The sequence below is a fragment of the Lepus europaeus genome, chromosome 3 (genome assembly GCF_033115175.1).
Source record: "Lepus europaeus isolate LE1 chromosome 3, mLepTim1.pri, whole genome shotgun sequence".
Classification (NCBI taxonomy): Eukaryota; Metazoa; Chordata; class Mammalia; order Lagomorpha; family Leporidae; genus Lepus; species Lepus europaeus.
Window position 1 is genome coordinate 129211301 of NC_084829.1, and position 21091 is coordinate 129232391.

The 21091-nt window shown below is 40.5% G+C and overlaps 1 protein-coding gene across 1 annotated transcript in view; it reads left to right on the forward strand.

The window, feature by feature from the left end:
• LAMA2 (laminin subunit alpha 2) overlaps positions 1-21091 on the forward strand; it is a 698138-nt gene that overhangs the window by 506731 nt on the left and 170316 nt on the right. Inside the window, exons 33-34 of the mRNA XM_062187263.1 lie at positions 10562-10704; positions 15341-15439. Coding sequence (XP_062043247.1) covers positions 10562-10704; positions 15341-15439 — 242 coding nt within the window. The remainder of the gene's footprint in view (positions 1-10561; positions 10705-15340; positions 15440-21091) is intronic.

Genomic DNA, 21091 nt, shown 5'->3' on the forward strand with positions numbered 1-21091 from the left:
TTAAATTAACACTAAGAATTGTTACATGAAGCTTCTTTAGACTTTTCTTCTTTTCGCATCTTTTAAAATTTCCCTGGTCTTAGAAAATTGGATTTTTGTTGTGTGGTTAGAGTGATCTTTGACAGGCCCCAGTTTCCACTTTGAATTTCAAATTGACATGATGCAGCAAGGCACAAGCAGGGACATAATTCTGACTTATTCTCGATTCCCTTTGTACGATATTTCTGTATCCTTAAGCTAAATGAGCGCAAGAGAGCAAAGAATGGATTCTTAGACGTGTTTGATCTACAAGGCCTGTTTACTCACATGTGATCTCAGTGGAATTTTACAAGGCTCAAGGGTAGGAGTTGGGGGAGGCAGCCTGGCTTTGGTGAAAGGCTGTACATGTAGTGAGAGAAGTGGTTGTGATGTTGGTTATAGAAAAGAGGAGGTTTCTCCCATTAGAGAGAAATAAGTTACCAGTCAGAGAATTCACTAGCATGTGTTGCGCAAGAGTTAATTTTGTTCTCTTTAGGTAACTCTCTAGGAAACTATTTAAATGTGGCCCACAGCATACATGACTTAGCAGTGGTCATTATGTTATCTCAGGTGTGCTGCATGTCGTTGGGAAGACCCCACACGTATACACTCACTATAAATTGAGAGTGAGTTCGTATTTAACAAATGATATCACATTCTGAAAAGACTGGGTAATATAAATACAAAAGTCATTGAGGAGACCCCCTTAGACCACGAAGTTCCTAAAAAAGAGATAATTGCCAAGGAAAATTGCCAGTGAGGACTTCAGGCATTGCCTGGGTTCAAAACAGAATATTCTGCAGGACACAGGGCTTTTAAAGGTGATGTTTCCATGACAACCATAATGAATTTACAAAATGATCTGTCTCTGTAAGGAAATATTTAGAGACCCGAGTCTCATAGTTAGACAAATTCAGCACTACCAAGGTTATCAACTTCACCAAGTAGAGTCGGTGCCTGGACATAGCTAAGCAATGCATCCATCTTAAGATTCTAGGCATTCCAGAAAATTTCCAATACCACCTGAGACTTTATCATAAGAATAATTTTTCCAAGGCTTGCCCTGACTGAAGTTGACCATTTGCAAGGCACTATGTTAAGCACTTTATATGCAGTTTTAAAAAAAAAAAAAACTCTTGAAATATCATGTGAATTATTAAGTCACTTTCTCAGGGTGAATTTTCAATAGAGCTGTGATTTGAACCTAAGTCTGCCTTGTGGGTCTTATTTCCTTCATCTCTATGTTGGCTATCACTACAAAACGAAGTCAGCATGGTTTACCCAAGTATCTTCAATGCTTATGAATTCGGTCCTTCATTCATTTGTTTCTCCATGGCTTGGAGCCCACTTTACCTCGATGATAACTGAAGATAAAGTGGGCTTAAAATGTAAAATGGAAGATTTTATATATAAGGTCAATGAGGACATCTTCTTCCCACAGGCCATTGAGACTCTCCCCCTAAGTTTGAAAAGACTGTGGTATTTGTGATAGATTCCTATTTGTCAGAGATTATCAAGCATTCCCCATCCTCTATGCAGGAGAAAAGACACACTGGTCATGTGCTCAGATAAACTTCATGGCTTTTTAAAAACTGCAAAGAATTCTTTGGGATAGCTCTATAGTGTGTTCTTCCTTAATGCATGTGGATAAATTCTGAATAGATCTTTTATTGGCTTTTTCCAAACAGGATTTCTATTTAGTAACTTAGGTTATACTATCTGTTTGCCTCTTTCAACCCTCATTCATCAGTGCCCTGTCATCTTATAAAATGAGAACAAAACCATCTCCCCTTCCTGAGCAGGAGAACCATTATTTATTTAATATTAAAGATTTGTATTGTGAAATGCAAAACTTGAATTAGTTCATCTCCTGTGTTTTAAAAGATTTAGTTATTTATTTGGCAGAGTTAGAGGGAGGGAGGGAGGGAAAGGTTTTGCATCTGCTGGTTCGCTCTCCAAATGACCACAACGGCCAGGGCTAGGCCAGGGTGAAGCCAGGAACCTGAAACTCCATCTGCATTTCCCACATAGCTGGCAGGGGCACAAGCACTTGGGCTGTTTTCTGCTGCTTTTCCAGGCACATTTTCAGGGAGCTGGATCATAAGTGGAACAGCTAGTACTTGAACAGCCAGTACTTGAACCAGAGGTTTAACCTGCTGCACCACATCACTGACCCCAGTATCCTGATGTCTTCAGACACAGAACAACTCATGTCATGTTTAAAATAGATCATGAATGACATTGTAAACTCTATTATTCTTGTACAAAACAGAAATGAAATTTAGTAACTGCTGGCAAGATTTTACTCCATACAATGTACCTGAAATGACATCTTATAAATATCATGTTGATGTGTTTTATTTTTGATCATTACATATGAAGTACTTTGGATATATTAGTCTTATTATTTGTAGTCACAATTTATTTAAAATTTGCTTTGCTTGCCCATTTTGCAAAAGTGGTCATGAAGTATCTTTGATATTGATCTGCAGAGACAAAAATCAAGATTATTGTTTTTAAGAACTGGTTCCCACCAGAGGCCCTTATTTTCACTAGAACACTGTTGATCATTCATAATCAATGGCGTTTACAGATGGAAGTTACTGCTCCCTATGCACAGGTGCAGGAACAAAATAGTACAATGTACTGTAAACAGCACAGGTTTTTCTGTTCTAAAGGTGATGGAAAAACATCCGTTGATCATCAGAGGCTATTTACTGATCTATGAGTTTGCTAGTGGACATCAGATCACCCTTCATCCTAGCTCTGTAATTGCCATCCTTTCTCTACCCCCAACTTAGTCCCCGTGTATTTTCCTGTTCATAGGCCAATATGTCTGCTGTGGTGCTCCAGAACTCTAATCCATAGCATGTTGTTCAAATCCAGGTGTTAGGCAGTCTGTTGAAACAACTTCCCTTCACCTTCTTTGCACCTTCTACTCATCTGTTTTATTAATCAAAGGCGCTTGAATTTCTTGTTGTCAACCTTCTTAGTATTGGTCCAGGCCAACGATGAATGGGACAGCAACTGTCACTCTGATTCTACCTTTTTTCCTAGTTATTAAGCATCAGTCTCTGGCAGGCCCATCACATTGAGTAAGCTGTTCTGTTAGCAGTTTAAGGATGTGCACAGTTGAACTGTGACATAGAGAAGGTTGATCACCATTCCCTTCATTTTCAGTAGAGCTTTATTATAAGAGTAAGCTCTACTGATTAATCTTGAACAATAGAGTTGCATGACCTTAAAGTTGGAAGTCTTATAAGTGAGGCAATCTGACCTTTCCCTTCTCTGTGGCATCCCTGGAACAGACAAGAAAGCTTGCTCTTCTGAGATAGCTCTGGAAAGTTTGAGTCCTAGCTTGTCCCGTATGAGGGTACTTCAAAAAAGCTTTGGGAAAAAATAGAATTAAAAGATACAGTTATTTAGGAGGAAAAAAATGTTGAAGTCTGTGCCTAATTTATTCATAATATGCATTTTCCATGAATTTTTGAAGATCTTCTATACAAGTTGTATGGCATTACCTAACTTTTCTGAACCTCATTTTATAATCTGTAACATAGCAATAAAATATTCTGTATGTATATGTGAAACATCTAAGCATAATAGATACTCAGTGAATTCTAACATTACTGTCAGAATTATTGTTAGGGACACATTTTTCCCCCAAAGGCATGATGCTTTGTACAGCTCAATGGTTTCTGATGAAATATTTTCTTTGTCTTAGGCTCTGCAAGTCACAGGAAACAACTCAGCTTTTACGACAACCTTATATTTGTCTTTAAGTTCTTCATATGCATTACTTACAGATTCATAAATACCATGATTATGACTATTTTTCTGGTGTATAAATGAGATTATTAATAGTCCTTACCTCATAGAACCACTGTGGACATTAGATGAGATGATAGCAAAACAATACACTGCCTGCCATGTAGTAAATGTTGTATAGATGAAAGCTATTCACTTATTATGGTTCTAGAACTTACAGGATTTCCACATGATTGTTGAAGAGCTGCACTTAAACCATATTGAACTTTTCATATTTCATATGTATTTTATTTATGTACATATATATCACAACTTAATACAAGAACAAATTTATTATCCTCAACTAAACCCTAGAGAATACCTTTCCCTTTATATAAAGAAATAATGGGTTAAAAAAACTATGAAATCAGTTTTTATTTCAAGATATTTATTGACAGATAATACAGGATAACTAAATCCCTTTTAATAATCTTAAAGAGTGATATTCTAAAAGCTACTTGTTGAAATGGACAAGAGAAATACAAAATCCTGATCTAGGAGCCTACCAGAGGTTTTCATCTAGAAAGGTTAATTTAAAACATGGATAATAATTTGTAAATTTTATTAATATATATATATTCACCTTTTGTGTTTGACTAGAGCAGATAATTTTTTTGTGTCTTTACCTAAAGTGGTTAAGAAGCTTGGCCTTTCCAAAAACACAGAATATATTCACTTCAGCTTCTGCTTCTTGGGTTTGTCTGCTGTGTGTGAATCTTGTGTGAGAGTGAGCCAATGGTCACTATGCATGGGGAATTCTGACAGCAATGCAACTTTTTGTACTAATTGCTAACAGAAAGATCCATAATATCGGCTGCATGACAGGCCCTTTATGTGGGTCCAGCTATAATGATCTGAATTTAGTACTGCATTTGCTAATATTAGACACAAATTTATCCTGACATTTTTATAGGTGAAGCCTCAGAAACATTTAGTCATGTAAAATAAAATAATAGTCTTGAAATATTTGCTTTTGCTCCCATGCATTTTAGGCAGGATCTCATTTTATAACCTTATCTGTACTGCTGAATGAGGGGAATGGTTTTAAGAGGTTCTTTGGGGTCCTGATTATAAGCAAGATGCTAATTTACACTGAGCAGTTACTGCACTGTTATCAAAGAACAGTTGTTTACATAATGTGAATATTCCACATCTCTATATATTCTTCAGATCTTCCCTATCGTGATGAATTAAATTTGTTTTTAATTTACATCCCATTTCCAATGTTTATTGCCAGACGCTTTAGACCTTTTGAGGGCAAATAAAAGTAGCTGTGGTATAAGTTAAATATTTTGTGTCAGCCTAAAATAGCAAGCCATTATGAAAAGGGCACATTTCCCCATGTGTTTGCCTTGTACTTGCTTGCATGAGCTAGACTTGTACTAAAGCCTTGAAAAAAACACCCATGGCTGTCGTGTTCATAAGTCTTTCTGACCCATTCAGTCAGATGTTAGTGGATTACTTGGAGCACAATATAAAACTTATCTTTCACTTATGGAAATGTGTTTGTACTTGTTCCCCAAAAAGCAGATTCAGAGAACGTAAGACATGGGGCAATAACAGACCTTTGGACGTAGAGACATAAAATAGACATAAAATAGTAGGAGTCCTTGAAAGAGCAATTAAATACATTTTCATTTCAACAACCAAAGATGAGGAACCAAAACAGATGGGCAGGGGGTAGAATAAATGAGAAAAATCAACATTCATCCTGCCTCTTGGCATTCTAGCTCAGCAATTTGCTCTGTAGTATATTACACTAAATCAGATCTGTTGCTGCATTCCAGTCCCTAGTTTATTCTTGTACGAAGTGAAAACTGAGAAAATTGTGAGTACTTTCCCTGGCAGTCTCTGGAACCATCTAGTATGGAGCCTCTAACCATGCCATTATCAACCAACTGATTTAATTCTTCCTTGGAAATAGATATACATTATAAATAAATTAGAGAAAGGGCTAGCCAAAGATTACTGAAGATCATATTGCCCTAAAGAAAACCAAGTAAGGTGTCATATTATCAAGAATCTTTGAGAATCCTAGAAGTAAAAAAAGAACAGCTTCCTTGCTCATGTCCAGGGAACATCTGCCAAAAACACATCTTCACTGGAAGTCAAATGAAAATTGTTTGGTCTCAGTGGGAAAAGAACCTTCGTATTGTTTGTAATAAAATTAAGAATAGTTACTAATTCTTCTTTTATAACCTATGAATTGCACCTTGAAAAGTTCTGATCCGAATTCATCCTCTACATCCCAGATGTGAAGCTTGGGGAAGCACATTAGTTATCTGTTGCTGTCATTCCAAAACTCAGTGGTTTAAAGTGACAACTGAGTATGTCCTCATGACCCTGTAGCTGAGCAGTTTGAGCTGGACTGTTCAACAGCTTTTTTGATGTCAAGCCTAGGGTTCCCAGATGGCCCTACTCATGTGCTGGGACCTCCTTTGGTGGCAGGTGGAGGCCTGCCCATCTCTCCTGTTGTCTTTCTTCCTCAAGGAAGCTAGCCTGCATTGTACTCAAGACAACAGAGTTCCAAGGAGGTAAAAGCAAAAACTACAAGACACCTGGAGGTTGAAGGTTCAGAAGTCACAAAATGTGCTTCCCATTTTTCGTCAGAGGATGGTGCAGCCAACTCAGATTTCAGGGGAAAGGGAAGTAGACTTCACCTTTTTTTTTTTTTCCTTTTTAAGTTTTATTTCAGTTATTTGGAATGTAGAGTGAGTGAGAGCTCCAGCAAGGTGGAGAGTGGTGGCTAGCATCCCACAGGGGCACCGGTTTGTGTCCTGGCTGCTCCTCTTCTGATCCAAGTCTCTGCTTTGGCCTGAGAAAGCAGTAGAAGATAGTCCAAGTGCTTGGGCCCCTGCACCTGTGTGGAAGACTCAAAGGAAACTCCTGACTCCAGGCTTCAGATCAGCCCCAGCTCCAGCCTTTGAGCCCATCTGAGTAGTGAACCAGTGAATGGAAGACCTTTCTCTCTGTCTCTCCCTCTCTCTATCTGTAACTCTGCCTCTCAAATAAATAAATAAAATATTTTAAAGTAAATTTTTAAAAAGAGGAAGGAGAGAGAGAGAGAGTGAATATGAATCTTCCATCTGCTGATTCATGCCCCAGATGGCTGTAACTGCCAGAATTTGCCATGCCAAAGTCAGGGTCCAGGAGCTCCATTCAATCTCCCATGTGGGTGGCAGGGACCAAAGTGCTTGGGCTGTTATCCATTGCCTTCCAAGGTACGTTAGCAGGGATCTGGCTCACATGTGGAGCAGCTGGGACTGGAACCAGCACTGTGACATGGACTGCTGGTGTCACAGCAGTGCACAAGGTCAGCTCCTAGACTCCACATTTTAACCTGTAGCCATTTCAAATCCATACCACACAAGTATCACCTTGAGCTGGTCAGTAACCTAACTGCATTGGGTTTTTTTCCTGATCATGTTTTGGACATGTTTTCTTCCCTCTCCAGTCCAACATCCCTTTCCTGATTCAAAACTGAATTAACTTGTTGCAGACATCCTAGCAGTCTCTTGATTTCAGTCTCTCCCTCTTCAGTCACAAGATGATTTTCTTTCAATTCATTATCTATTCTATTCTGTTCCTCCTACATCCATGTGGTACTTCATTTCCCATCAGGCTTCTTTCTCATTGAGAAGCTTGCCCTTCAGCCACTCACTCTCTCCACCCACCGTCCTCCTCCTCCCCCTGCCCCCACTTTCCTCCCTCTCCCTTCCCCCATTCTCCTGTCTCTTCTCCTAAGCTTCTACCTCCCTGGTCTCATCTCACCATCCCATGTACTTGGGTACATGCAATGCTTAAATATTAGCTGCTGCCATTTTCTTACCCTAAATAGTTTCTTACTCTTCTTTCACAAAAATATTAGTACACAAATAATTACTGAAAGTTTACTGTACAACAAGATACTTTCCTAGACCCTGTGACCAAGGTGTTTAAGGTCCCTTCTCACATGAGGAAGAAGCAATGTATAAATACATAGACAAGATAATATGACAGCCTATAACCAAACTGAGGGCATGCAGTAGTGACTGGTGGGCATTTCAGGCACACAGTTTCTGAGTCATCACGACCTTCCCCTCTGAGAAGAGAATGCTGAAGCATTTGACCGGAAAGCCCAAGAAATAGAGCATGAAGGAGAGTGTTCCATGGATATGAGACAGCAAGCAAGTCACCTCTCCCCAGCCTTGATTCCATTAGGTTTGGGCTTCTCTAGGACTTATGCTCTTGTCCAGCACTTCTGAATCTGGCCTGCATGATAGAATCATCTGAAGTCTTTTCAAAATACTGATGCAGGGGCCTCCCCACAGACCCATTGAATCAGACCCTCTGGAGATGGGGAGAGAAAGGACCTTTGTGTCAGTGTTTTCCAAATCCCCGTCTGGTTCTAATGTGCAGCCCAAGATGATAACCTCTGATCTACATCAGTGCCTTTCAAACCATGTGCATAGGTCATGAGGAATCCTTCTGAAATACACTTCTGATTTATGAGATCTAGAGTGGAGGCCAAGATTAGGTATTTCTGATGAGCGCCACGTTCTGCGAACACTGCTATGCTGGTTGCTACCCAAAGTGTGGCACACAGACCAGTCATAACAGTGTCACCTAGGAGCTCGTAGGAAAACATGTTCTCAGAGGATCAGAAACTAGATTCTTCAGTCACCTCATGAATCAGAGATGCCTCGGGGGTGAACCAACCCTCTGTGATCTCAAGAAGTCCTACAGGTGGATTAGAAGCCTGCTAGAGTTTGGGAACTTGACTGTGGGTGTTGGTGTTTGCATATGGTCAGTTTAGCTCTGAATTGTATCTATTGTTTTTCTATCATTTTTTATGTAGATAAGCCTATTGAGGCTTGCCCTGAACAAAGGATATGATACCACATTTCTGTCTTCCTTCTACTGACTTCCTATGAAGTGCAATTATCTTTCATTCTAGTTGGGCTAAGTGTTAAGAGATGCAGCTCTAGATCCCCACTCCTTTTTGTTCACTCAACCTGAGAAGTGCCGGGAGCTTGCGGCACCCCTGCAGGTGACACTCTGTGGTTGCAGGTGTCACTTGCAAGGAGCTGCGTCGTGAGAGGTCCTGCTAGACCCACTTAATCCCCGTGCAGGGATATTGTGACTCACCTCTAACTATTGTCCTCTCAAGAAATCACCCTCTGTACTACTTCTCTGTGTTTACAAGCTTCAGTTAATGGTTCTCTCTCCATTAAGCAGCTCAAGGGAGTGCTATTTAGAGAACTAATTGAATTCCTGCCAATTTTAGGCATGATCCAGTGCTGCTCCAAAATGCAGTATTTTCCATGTTGCGAATCTTCCTCTCTTTTAATGTGTATAATTTTGTGCCTCTATCTGGTGAATATTAGACAGTAATTATAACTATATATATGAATACATTTCATAAATATGATAACATGCTGCTTGGCATGAGGATATGCATTACTGTGAAATGTAGAACTAAAAATGTTCAAGGGGAAATGTGTATATATTTTTTATCCTTCCCAAACTACTATTTATGAGACTGCTGTGATAATGAAGAGACAGCAGTTCGGTATTCTTCCTGCTAACCCAGCTACCAGCCCCAGTCTTCCACCACCAGATTTGAATAGCTCCTGTTTCTGAGCATTGAAAAGATTATGGGTACAATATTTGCAATCTTGGATACTGAAAACATGCTTCCTTAGCCCTTAGCAATTCTTTGTCTTCAAGGCTGAATAAGGTTAAACATCAAAGTGTGTGACATTGCATCTAATCACGGATGACAATGTGCTAAAGGACTAATGAAAAGAGCTGGCAAATAAATAAGTACATATCATCAGAAAAAAATCACTAATTAGAGGAAAATTTTCTTTGACTTAAAACATCCTGCTGAGTAGGTAGCAAAGTAATCATTGATACAATTTGGATTACATAATACACGAAGCATGTGGAGGCCACGTGTAATGCAGTGGGGCACTGCACATTTGCATGTATCTTTGGACCCTGGAATGTGTTTTATTCCATGTCTAAGTTTTGTCCATCTTGTTGCTGGGAGGGCTTGGGGTATTTATAATATTATATCCGATGTCTCACATCTCCTTTCATTCTTCTGCAGTACACCTTTTTGCTCAAAAGCATATTGCTTTTCTTTTTTTTTTTTTTTATTTTTGACAGGCAGAGTGGACAGTGAGAGAGAGACAGAGAGAAAGGTCTTCCTTTTGCCGTTGGTTCACCCTCCAATGGCCGCCGCGGTAGCGCGCGGCGGCCGGCGCACCTCGCTGATCCGATGGCAGGAGCCAGGTGCTTATCCTGGTCTCCCATGGGGTGCAGAGCCCAAACAATTGGGCCATCCTCCACTGCACTCCCTGGCCACAGCAGAGAGCTGGCCTGGAAGAGGGGCAACCGGGACAGGATCGGTGCCCCGACCGGGACTAGAACCCGGTGTGCTGGCGCCGCAAGGTGGAGGATTAGCCTGTTGAGCCACGGCGCCGGCCCATATTGCTTTTCTTTTTAGTTCCTCTGTTTAGACCATGCTCTCTAGTTCAGGTTCTGGGCAGCAGGCACATCTACTCTTTTGTTATTGTTCTCATCTTTTTTCAACTGTCATTCATTCGACAGCATTAATTACCTGACATGAGTTGCACCATCTTTCCCGGAATTATACTTAGACCATAAAATAGTTAAAAGTGGAAATTTCCAAATACCTGCCTGAGATGTTCAGCAGAAGTAAATATTCTTTGTTGTTTCCCTTTCACAGTTTGTGGAGATGAATGCACAGGCCTTCTACTAGGGGACTTGGCTCGCCTGGAGCAAGCAGCCATGAGCATCAACCTCACTGGCCCACTGCCTGCCCCATATAAAATGCTGTACAGTCTTGAAAATACGACTCAGGAGCTAAAGGTAAGTTGGTGGAGAAACAGCAATGGCTGGGGATGAGATGACAGAAGCTTCCCAGGGGGAATTTGTCGTCATCACTAAACATTCTTTACATTGCTCCAAATCAAGAGAAGCAGCTGTTGGAAAAGTTTAGAGACTTTCTAAACCAGGGTTTCTCAAACTTGAGAACTATAATATACAGATTGCTATTAAAGGAAAAATGTCTCATGTACCCCCCAGTGTTTGGGTTAAATCAGTTTTATTACATTACTTAAATATGTGCAAACATAAAATCAGGTATGAACTCCTTATACTTATAGCTCCATAAAATCAAAGCAAATTAATGCTTACAAAAGCCTCCAAAACCAATAAAATTCAAATTAAAAACATTAATCTGAAGTAATATGATTTTGGCTGAAAGTAAATTGCTGCTCGCAACAAGAATATGATATCGACTGCTTCCACTTGGGTCCTTTCATAATCAGATGAAATGTGGCAGCTCAGTTCTCCTACCTTCCCACTTTCACCCAGAGAACCCCTTGCAAGGGGTTTTGAAATGACATTTGGCGTCACTTGACAAATACAGGTGACTTAGGAGCTCTGGCTGCCAGATGATCAGACATGCATGCAGACATAGGACGGAGATGAGGAAGTAAGATTAGGCCCTCAGGTGCTGCGCACTCCATCCGATCATGGCTGATAGAAACTGCTTACACTAATGTCTAAGGTTGTTGTCCAGATGAAACCACAAGATTGAATTTTGTACTAGAGAGCTTTAAAAGTGCTTCAGCAAGCACCAATGTGAGAAACGTTATTTTAAAGCATTTGTGAATCTTTGGATAATTAATGGGATGGGAAGAAATGTTAAGGAAATTAGGATTGCTTCATCTGATGAAAAAAATGGTAGGTGATTACTTACACAATATCTGTCAGTTATGAGATATTTATGGAGAAATTATAGAATGCATTTCATGACTCATATAATACTGCCATGCTCACAGGAACCACAAATCCTATGGAGTTTAAAAATGATTAAATATCTATCAAGCACTTAGCAAAAATACATAATTATCACGTGCTTCATAAAGAAAGGAAGTACAGGGGACTGGCATTCTGGCCTAGCGGGTTAAGTTGCCACCTGCAGTGCCAGCAGCCCATATGGGTGCTGGTTTGAGTCCTGGCTGCTCCACTTCTGATCCAGCTCCCTGCTAATAGCCTGGGAAAGCAGTAGAGGATGTACTTGGGCCTCTGCCTGCATGTGGCCCGGGCTGCTGTGGCCATTTGGGGAGTAAACCAGCAGATGGAAGATCCCTCTATTTCTCTCTTTCTCTCTCTCTCACTCTCTCTCCCCTCCTCCCTTTCTCCCCCCTCCCCCTTCCTTCTTCCCTTGTGTCTTCCCTTCCTCCCTCTCCCTCTTCTCTGTAGCTCTGCCTTTCAAATAAATAAGATAAATCTAAAAAAAAAAAATCGAAGTGTAGTAGAACAGTCAAGTACAAAGTTTGGAGAATTGTCTGAGATTCAGAGTAACCAGCGGATGCTTCATTAATGAGAGTGTAATCTGTTGGAACTTGAAGGGTAGACACATTTTTACCAGGCAGAGAAGGATTGGGTTAGGACTCGAGGAAGAAATCTAAGATTTGTTCGTGGTTATTGGCAGAAACTCTTCCAGGGAATGTATTCTTTATGTCCAAAAGAAGCTAATAGTGATAATAACAAGAATAATGAACATTTATTGTAAGGCTCAGCAATTAACTAAAGTCTTACATGGCTTGTCATTCCTAATGCTTGCAGAAACTCCAGTAATTAGGAAAAGAATTGTCATGAACTGAATGTTTATATCCTCCCCAAATTCACATGCTGAAGGCCCCCCTGAGTCTATTCAGGCTGCTGTAATAAAATCCCATAAATGGGGAGGCCTGTGAAGAACAGAAATTCATTTCCCACACTACGGAGGCTGCATGGCTCATTCTCCATAGCTGGTGCTCCTCTTGAGTGCTCAGAGAGTGAAGGGGCAGATAGCTCCTGGGCGGGGGGGTGGGGGGTGGGGGGGTGGTCCCTTTCCTAAGGCTCAAATCCCAATTAAGAGGATTTCATACTCACTATCCAATCACTTCCCAAAGACCCCACTTTCTTTCTTTTTTTCTTTTAAAGATGTATTTATTTATTTATTTATTTGAAAGGCAGAGTTACAGAGAGGCAGAGCCAGAGAGAGGGAGATGGAGGGAGGGAGGAGAGAGAGAGAGAGGGAGATGGAGAGGGAGAGGGAGGGAGAGAATGAGAGAGAGAGAGAGAAAGAAAAGAGAGATCTTTCATCTGCTGGTTCACTTCCCAAATGGACACAACAACCAGAGCCAGGCCAGACTGAAGCCAGAAGCCAGGAGCTTCTTCCAGGTCTCCCACATGGGTGCAGGGGCCCAAGCAGTTGTGCCATCTTCTACTGCTTTCCCAGGCCCATAGCAAAGAGCTGGATTGGAGCAGCCAGGACTTGAACCATTGCTGTTATGGGATGCTGGCACTGCAGACATCAGCTTTACCTGCTACACCACAGCGCTGGCTCCAACCCTACTTTCTAATACCATTACTTTGAGGACCAGCATGTCATTGTGAATCTGAGGGGGATGCAACCATTCCCTAACCATAAAAACCTCATGTCCCCAGGTGAACGTACTTAGAGCAGAGGCCTTTGGGAGCTACTTAGGGTTATATTAGGACAGAAGGATAGGGCCCTACTGATGGGATTGGTGACCTTCTAAGAATAAGAAGACCTCTAGATCAGTGTCTCCCCATGTGAGGACACACTGAGGAGGCATAAGTCTACAGGCTCTCAGTAGGAACCAAACTGGTGGGCATTTTGATCTTGATCTTGGACTGCCCAATTTTGAGAACTATGAAAAACAACATAAACCCTCTGGCTCATGGCATTATGTTAGAGTAGCCTGAGCTCAGATATAAATACTGTATTTTCTACCTTTTCCATCGGGAAAACGAGGCAGAGGGAAATTCTGCATGGGCTCCATCACATGGCTGCTGAGTGTAGAGCAGGGATTGGAATAGGGACAGTGTAACTCTAGGGCCTGTGAGAATGAAAGCGCTTTGGGAAGCTCAGACATGACGTGCCCAGGAGATCCAGGCAGACACTGGTGAGGTCCCCTTGACCCACAGCAATGCTTGCCCTTGCCACTGAATCACCCTGAGGACGTGAACAGAGGCAGAGGTGTGCACGAGCCCCATCTGGCCGACAGTAGACGCCAGGCCTGCTGGTGAGAGATAAGCCTGGAGACTTGCATGGGGCAGGCTGACATGAAGGACGCCCTTGAAAGCCTGACAGGGGAGGATGGGTTGACCTTGTAGTCTAGTGTTCAGGGAGTTTGCAGAAAGAGGATGCTGACCAGTTGTTTTGTGTGTGGAGAGAAAGCAACAAAAAGAAATGAAATGTAAAAAATAAACATGTCACGTGGACAATTTTTTTTTAATAATACCCAAGCAAAGGAATAGGAAGTCTCGAGAGGTCATATGGAGGCTCCAATCTGTGTCCATCATCTAAACCAAGAATTGTATCTTCCACCTCCTTATATCTGGATGTTGATCATTACCGCAGTGATTTTCCTTACATTCTCATCTTTCTCCCTGGGATTGTGTCCTCCTTCCACAGTTCATTTGATATTTGGATACTTAAGATCCCACTATGATATTTTAAAACTATAAGGAAGCTATTTAAGCTCCTTGGTCAGTTCCTTTACCTATGTCAGTGCCCCCAGGTTCCATTCAAGGCCAACATAAACACACCTGTGAGGGAGCAGAGTTGCATTTATTAACTTACTGCAACAACATTTATTGAACACAATGGGGAATTGTGGAATTTGTCAGTAGAGGCTGTTAGGGATAACATTATATTTGGGCTAATGCTAGGCAAATTGAGGGCACGGTGCTGGATTGGATACTGGTAGGAACAGGGGGGAATTCTGTAACAGCCTTCTAATGAATCGCATCCAGAAGAAGGGAATGACAGGGTGGACACCCTTGTTATCCAGGAAATGTGGGATTTCATCTGGGTTCACACAAGCATTCAGAGTGGTCTTGTTTTTGTTCCGCTCATCACTGTCAAATGTTAGCATCCTGTGAGGTTGTTTATTTGTTCAGCAGAATAGGACTGTGGCCCAGCTGTGAGTGACAGGTCAGCTTCTTCAAGACTGAGGCCAGACTGACTGAGCAGGGCCCTGCCAGGTTCCTGGGTGTAGGGCTGCTGCCTGTGAACTATGTCTCTGTTGAGTGGAAGGGTAGCCCCAAAGAATCAAAGAGTTCATGACAATTCTCCCCTTGCTGGCTATGTGATCTTATGAGCAGTTTTAACCCTCTTCAAGCCAAAGTTTATTCCTCTGCCACATAGATCAACACAGATATCACTGAGCTATTCTAAGAAGTAAATGAAAACCAAAACCAAAAAAAAAGCCTGGATACATAGTAATTTCTCATCACTGCAATTTTTATTATGTGAACATTCAGCATCATATTCAATGTTTAATGCCAAACTGGAACACTTTTTTGCTTTCTTTGGATGTGAGAAGGCTAGATGCTTTGTTATGTAGGGTAAAGTGTTCTGTTTAGCTCTGTGATTAGCACTCCACTCACTAAAATGTGTATGGAATACAATCTTTTCCAGCATTTGCTCTCACCTCAGCAAGCCCCGGAGAGGCTCATTGGGTTGGCAGAGGGCAATCTGAACACACTTGTGATAGAAATGAATGAGCTTCTGACCAGGGTAAGTTGGCAAATTCATGACTTTTCTTAAAGCAGATAGATTTTAAGAATTTGCATAGAAATTAGGAAAACTACCTTAAAGTTCAAAAATGCAAATCTTGTTCTTGCTAATTCCCAGTTGGGTTCATGAAATAGATGTGTTAGGACTTGCTATTTCTACTTCAAATCAAATCTTGGAACCCAGTAGACAAGAAAAAAAGGGGGGGGGGGTGTGGGTCCTTGGGACGAATCAAGGTCAATGGCTAATAATATCAGAATGTGTGTTTTGGGAACTTTTTCCTGTAGCCTCCTTGGGAAAGTTTTTATCACCAGTGAATCTCAGAAGCACTGTCCTTGATTATGTAAAGAAAAAAGAAAACAAATGAAAATGCTTGTCTCTTTGATCTCCTCCCAAGAGCTTTGCATTTGTATAGAAATCCATTCCAAATCAGAACTCCTACACAAAAGGGATAGTCTTTTTTATTGTGAGAAAAATCCGAAGCATTGAAGACACTTTTCAAGTCAAAAAGTAAAATCCATGCTACATTTAGGCATTGGGACTTTCAGATTTTCAATTCCACAGGACAGAGGGTTAAGGTTCTTATTGCTCCGAGAATAAAGAAAACAGCATAGAGTGCGCCATCTTGTGGTCAGAATGATGCATGACAGGGAAACTGACCTGCAAGGTAGGGATCCCGTTTGATGATCTAAAAGCTTTAAATGAGGAGGAGTGTTGGAGTTAGAAGGTTCTTAGAGATTATCGTGCCAGTTTTATATTTCAAAGACGAGCTGCCATAGGCCATCACAGTGGAGTGAATTAACAATGGTCATACAGTTTTCTAAGCTCGGGGACCTAAATAGTAGTCAGCTTCATGATTCCCACTGGCCCAGGACTTTTCCACATAACCTGCTGCTAGTTAACAGATTTCCACAGGGAAATCAAACAGCTTCTGAGTACATAATGTGAACCAATGGCCCTGATACTACAAATAGCCTAATAAACACTCTTCAGCATCTCACACCAGCAATGTGGAATAAACACACACAAAACACACATCTTACCGGAGGCCACCGAATTAGAGTCCATTTAGCTCTCATTAGCATAATATTTAATGATTTTATGTTTGCTACAGAACTATTACTAAGAATTTTAAAAGGGGCCATGGCAAAGTAAACAATTCCATGTGTTCACCACATGTAAAACCCGTGTTTAGTATTAACAGATGAAAAATATTAATGAGACCCGCCTGTCTGGAAGTTTTCTCAGTCATGTGTGTGTGTGTGTGTAAGCATTTAGGTGTACAAAGGATAATATGAGACATCTTCATTGCAAATATATAATAGTAAAGGAACAAGAAACATACTTGACAAATACGTAAAAACAGAATGATTTAATCTGATTGTGACCTTTGGAAAAAATTCCAGGAAACAGAAGGCATTTGTTCGTTCATTTAATTTTTGTTGGTAGACTCTTTGTGTTCTAGGAACTATGACAAACTCGGGCTGTAGAAATATTGGCAACTGCCACAGTCTTTGTCCCTATTGAGCATATTGTAGCCTAATGATCTGAGCCTAGAGACACAAGAAGTATTACTCTCAGAGTGTCTGATCTTCATCACGTCAAAGCCTATATACCCTTTTAGTCTCCAGAAGACTCTTCCAGATTAAATTGTTTAAAGTAGACTTTTAGAACACTTTAAGGGTCAGAGCAAAATTGAATAGGAAGTACGGAGTTTCTACAAACCATTTGCCTCCTGTGCATACACACAAACACATCTCCCTTACTGACAAAGTTCCCTACCAGAGTAGTACATTTGTTACAATCAATGAAACGACATTGATCCATTATCATCCAAAGTCCATATTTTCCTTTAGGGTTAAGTCTTGCTATTGTGTTTCCTATGGGTTTTGACAAATAAATAATGACAGCTATGGCACAGAATAGCTTCACTGCCCTAAAAATGCGTTGTTTTCCAACCTAGTCATCCATTCCCCCTAACTCGCCCTAGGAAGCTAATGTTCTTTTTACTGTCTTCATGGTTGTGTCTTTTCTAGAATGTCGTGTAGTTGGGCCCACGTAGAATTCAGCTTTTTCAGGTTGACCTCTATCCCTTAGGAACAGGCGGTTATATATCCTCTGTGTCTTTTTATGGCTTAATAGCTCATATGGTTCTCTTGTGTAGACATATTATGGTTTATTTCTCTATTCACCTGTCAAAGGCCATCTTGGTTTCGTCTGAGTGTCGAAATATGAATAAAGTTGCTGCAGACATCAATGTGGAGACTTGTGTGAATGTCAATTTTCAGCTCCCTTGGGAAAATACCAAGTAAACTGTTTACCAGATCATATGATAGATGTCTGATTTTGTAAGAAATTGCCAAAATGTCTTCCAAATTGGCTGTACCATTTTACATTCCTACCTGCATTAAATGAGTGTTCCTGTGGCTCCATGTCCTCATCAGCATTTGAATGGTGTTTCCGATTTTGAGCTAACACATATGTATGGAATCTAATTTTATTTTAGTCTGAAATTCTCTAATGATATATGTTGGACTCCCCTTCATATGCTCACTTACTATCTTTAAGTTCTCTGGTGAGGTGTCTTTCAACTTTTTATTCTTTTACCACTTTTTATGAGTTTTATTTTTCAATTGCAAGAGAGCTTTCTATATTTTGGATAACCATCTTTTTCTTAAATGTTTTTTACAAATATTTTCTCCCATTCTGTGGCTTTCTTCCCGTTCTCTAGTAAGAGTCTTTCACAGAACAGAAGTTTTTAACTTGGAGAACTCTAGCTTATCAGTTAATTTGTTCATAGTAGTGCTTTTGATGTTGTATCTACAAAGCCATTGCCTTACTTGAGGTCATCAAGCTGTTCTCCTGTGTTATCTTCCAGGAACTTTACAGTATTGCACTTCACCTTTAGGTCCATGATCCATTTTTAATTAATTCCGATACTGTATTTAAGTCAACTTTCTATCTTAGAATGATTTGGGGCTTACAGAAAAATTGCAAAGATAGGACAGAGATTCCCTGGTTTCCTCTGTGCTTAACATTCTTAGGACAGTACCTCTGTCTCAACTCATGAGCTAAAATACAGGAGCATTGGTATTCAGTGAAGATTATGCTTTTTTCAGCTTTCCTCAGCGTCTTTTCACTGTTTCTGGATCTAACCCAGGACATCACATGACATTTAGTCATCACATCATCTCAGGCTCCTGTGTGCTGTGACAGTTTCTCAGACTTACTTGTGATGCCTTGGACGGTTTTGACAAGTTCATGTGTCTTGTAGACTTGGCCTCCTTTGGGTTTTTGATTATGTCTTTAACATGGTGTTATAGGTTAACTCTATTGCAACAGTTTGTCAGACATAGTTGGAACCAGTATTTTAATAATTTTTAAAAATCTATTATTTATTTATCTATTTATTTACCTATGTGTCTATTTATTTAAAAGGTAGAATGACAGAGAGAGTAAAGGACAGAGAGAAAAAGAGATTTCCTATCTGCTTGTTCACTCCTTGAATGGCTGTCACAGCCAGGGCTGGACTAGGCAGAAGCAAGGAGCCAGGAACTCCAACTGTATCTTCCACATGGATGGCAGAGAATCAGGTGCTTAGGCCATTACCTGCTGCCTCTCAGGGTACAAATTAGAAGAAAGCTGAGTTGAAAAGAAAGTATCTGAGACTAGCACTCCTGTATAAGATGCGGGCATCCCAAGCAGTGGCCCCTCCAATGTATCTTGTCTCATGTTTTCTTCCTAAGTATAATGAATTTACATGTTTTTGTGAAAATCATCATACAAGTAAAATATTTTACCACATCATACCAAAGATCCACCTGACCTATATGCCTTATTACTATTGATATTTACTTTGATTAACTAGCTGAAGTAGTATTTTCCTTATTTTTTCATTGTAAATTTCACCTTTTTTCCCCCTTTTCCACACCCTAATACCATATTAAGCTGCCCATTCTTCAGATTCTAGAACACAAGAGCCTAGAAATAAGAGTGCTTAAGGTGAAATCTCATCTTGGTGCGTAGAAGGAAGACATGTAAATGCTCATTAATTAACCTTGTCCCTGCCACACTTGTCATTGAAAATATAGCTGTCAGGGGACCCTAAATACACTGAATCAACATGACCAATTCCCTTTTTCTCTGTGGTCAAACTGCATGATGATCCATGGATGAATTAATACAGAGTCATAACTACGGGGCTAGAGAATTTAAATTTTCAGTAGTATGAGACTAAGACCAACAGTGCCTCTATCTCAGAGCCATGAATGGTTCTGCAACTGGGACCAGAGTACAAGAAATACAGTGGCCACAACTTCCTGTAACCCTTGACTATGTTAGGCAGGCAATGTATAGCAAGATTAGGATTGCACATGGGCACCACCTGGGACCAGGAACCAAACCTGAAGACTGTGATTTAACAAAAAGTATGATCTGAGCAATGAGATTCTCAAGCACTCCCCCAAGTGATCCCAATGTCAACCAAAGTTGATAACTACTATGATCCTATACCTACTTATAGGTAGGGATCCCTTACCTCTGGAAAGTGCTTTGATTGGTACTCTAATTCTTTGCAATGCCTCTTGTTTTCTGGACTGTTGGCTAACCAGTCACTTTAAAACTAACACATTTCATGGATACTTGTGGAAACACAGGGCAAGTTTCATCCTGCACAGCTGGTATGGGAGCTACACTCTCTCCTTCAAGTGCTTTTATGTATGTTACTCGTTTTTGACATGGAGAATCTAGTTCCCTAATATTGCTGAGTAAAGAGAACAGCGATGCTCCCCAAAACCAAGTTAGCATATATTTTGGTAGGTTTTAATTTGTAAATATTAAGAAAATGTTACATTATATATATGGTTCTACATAATTTGATGTATTGCTGTTTTGTTTACTTCAGTGGAATATAGGCTCCTTGAATATGAGAATCATATTTGACATATTCAAACTGTCCTATAATATGTGTGGCATACTGAAATGCTTTTTGATGACAGCTCTATATACCTCTGAATCTGCTACCCTTAGCTCACTCCCTTTGTCAGAGCCAACTTTTTTTTTGAAAGACTTGGAGACAGGCCTGCATGCATTTCTCACTCTACTGCAGACTGGATTTCCATTTCCAGCCCACAACTAAAACTGTTTTTACAAGCTAACCAATCACAAGGTAGTCACTAAATCCAACATCACTTTATTAATTTTACTTGAACTCCCTGTAACAACTGCATTCAGCATATAAACCAGAAATACATAAATGCTCCTTAGGCTCTCTTTCTTCCTTTGTTGCCCTCCCATTTGTCCAACTAATTACCCGATACTATGGGTTCCGTTTCTGGTCCTTCTAGCTCCCCTACCTCGCTCTCCAGCAGCCTCCTAATCCTTAGTTTATGATTACCACATTAGCTTTCTAGCTAGTCTGTTTTTCCTCATTCTTCAATTCTACTCTCTATGTAGCCTGAATGAACGTTTGCTATTACAGATGTGATTATGTCACCATAGTGCTTAACCTCTGAGCCTGCCTTCCCACTGCTCTTAGGATGAAGACCAAAATCCTCCCCTTGGCCACATCTTCCACCACTCATGTCCTGGACATCTGCCCCCCAGCTACACCAACCTTCCATCATTTCATGCCACCAGAGCCTTTCTGCAAATATA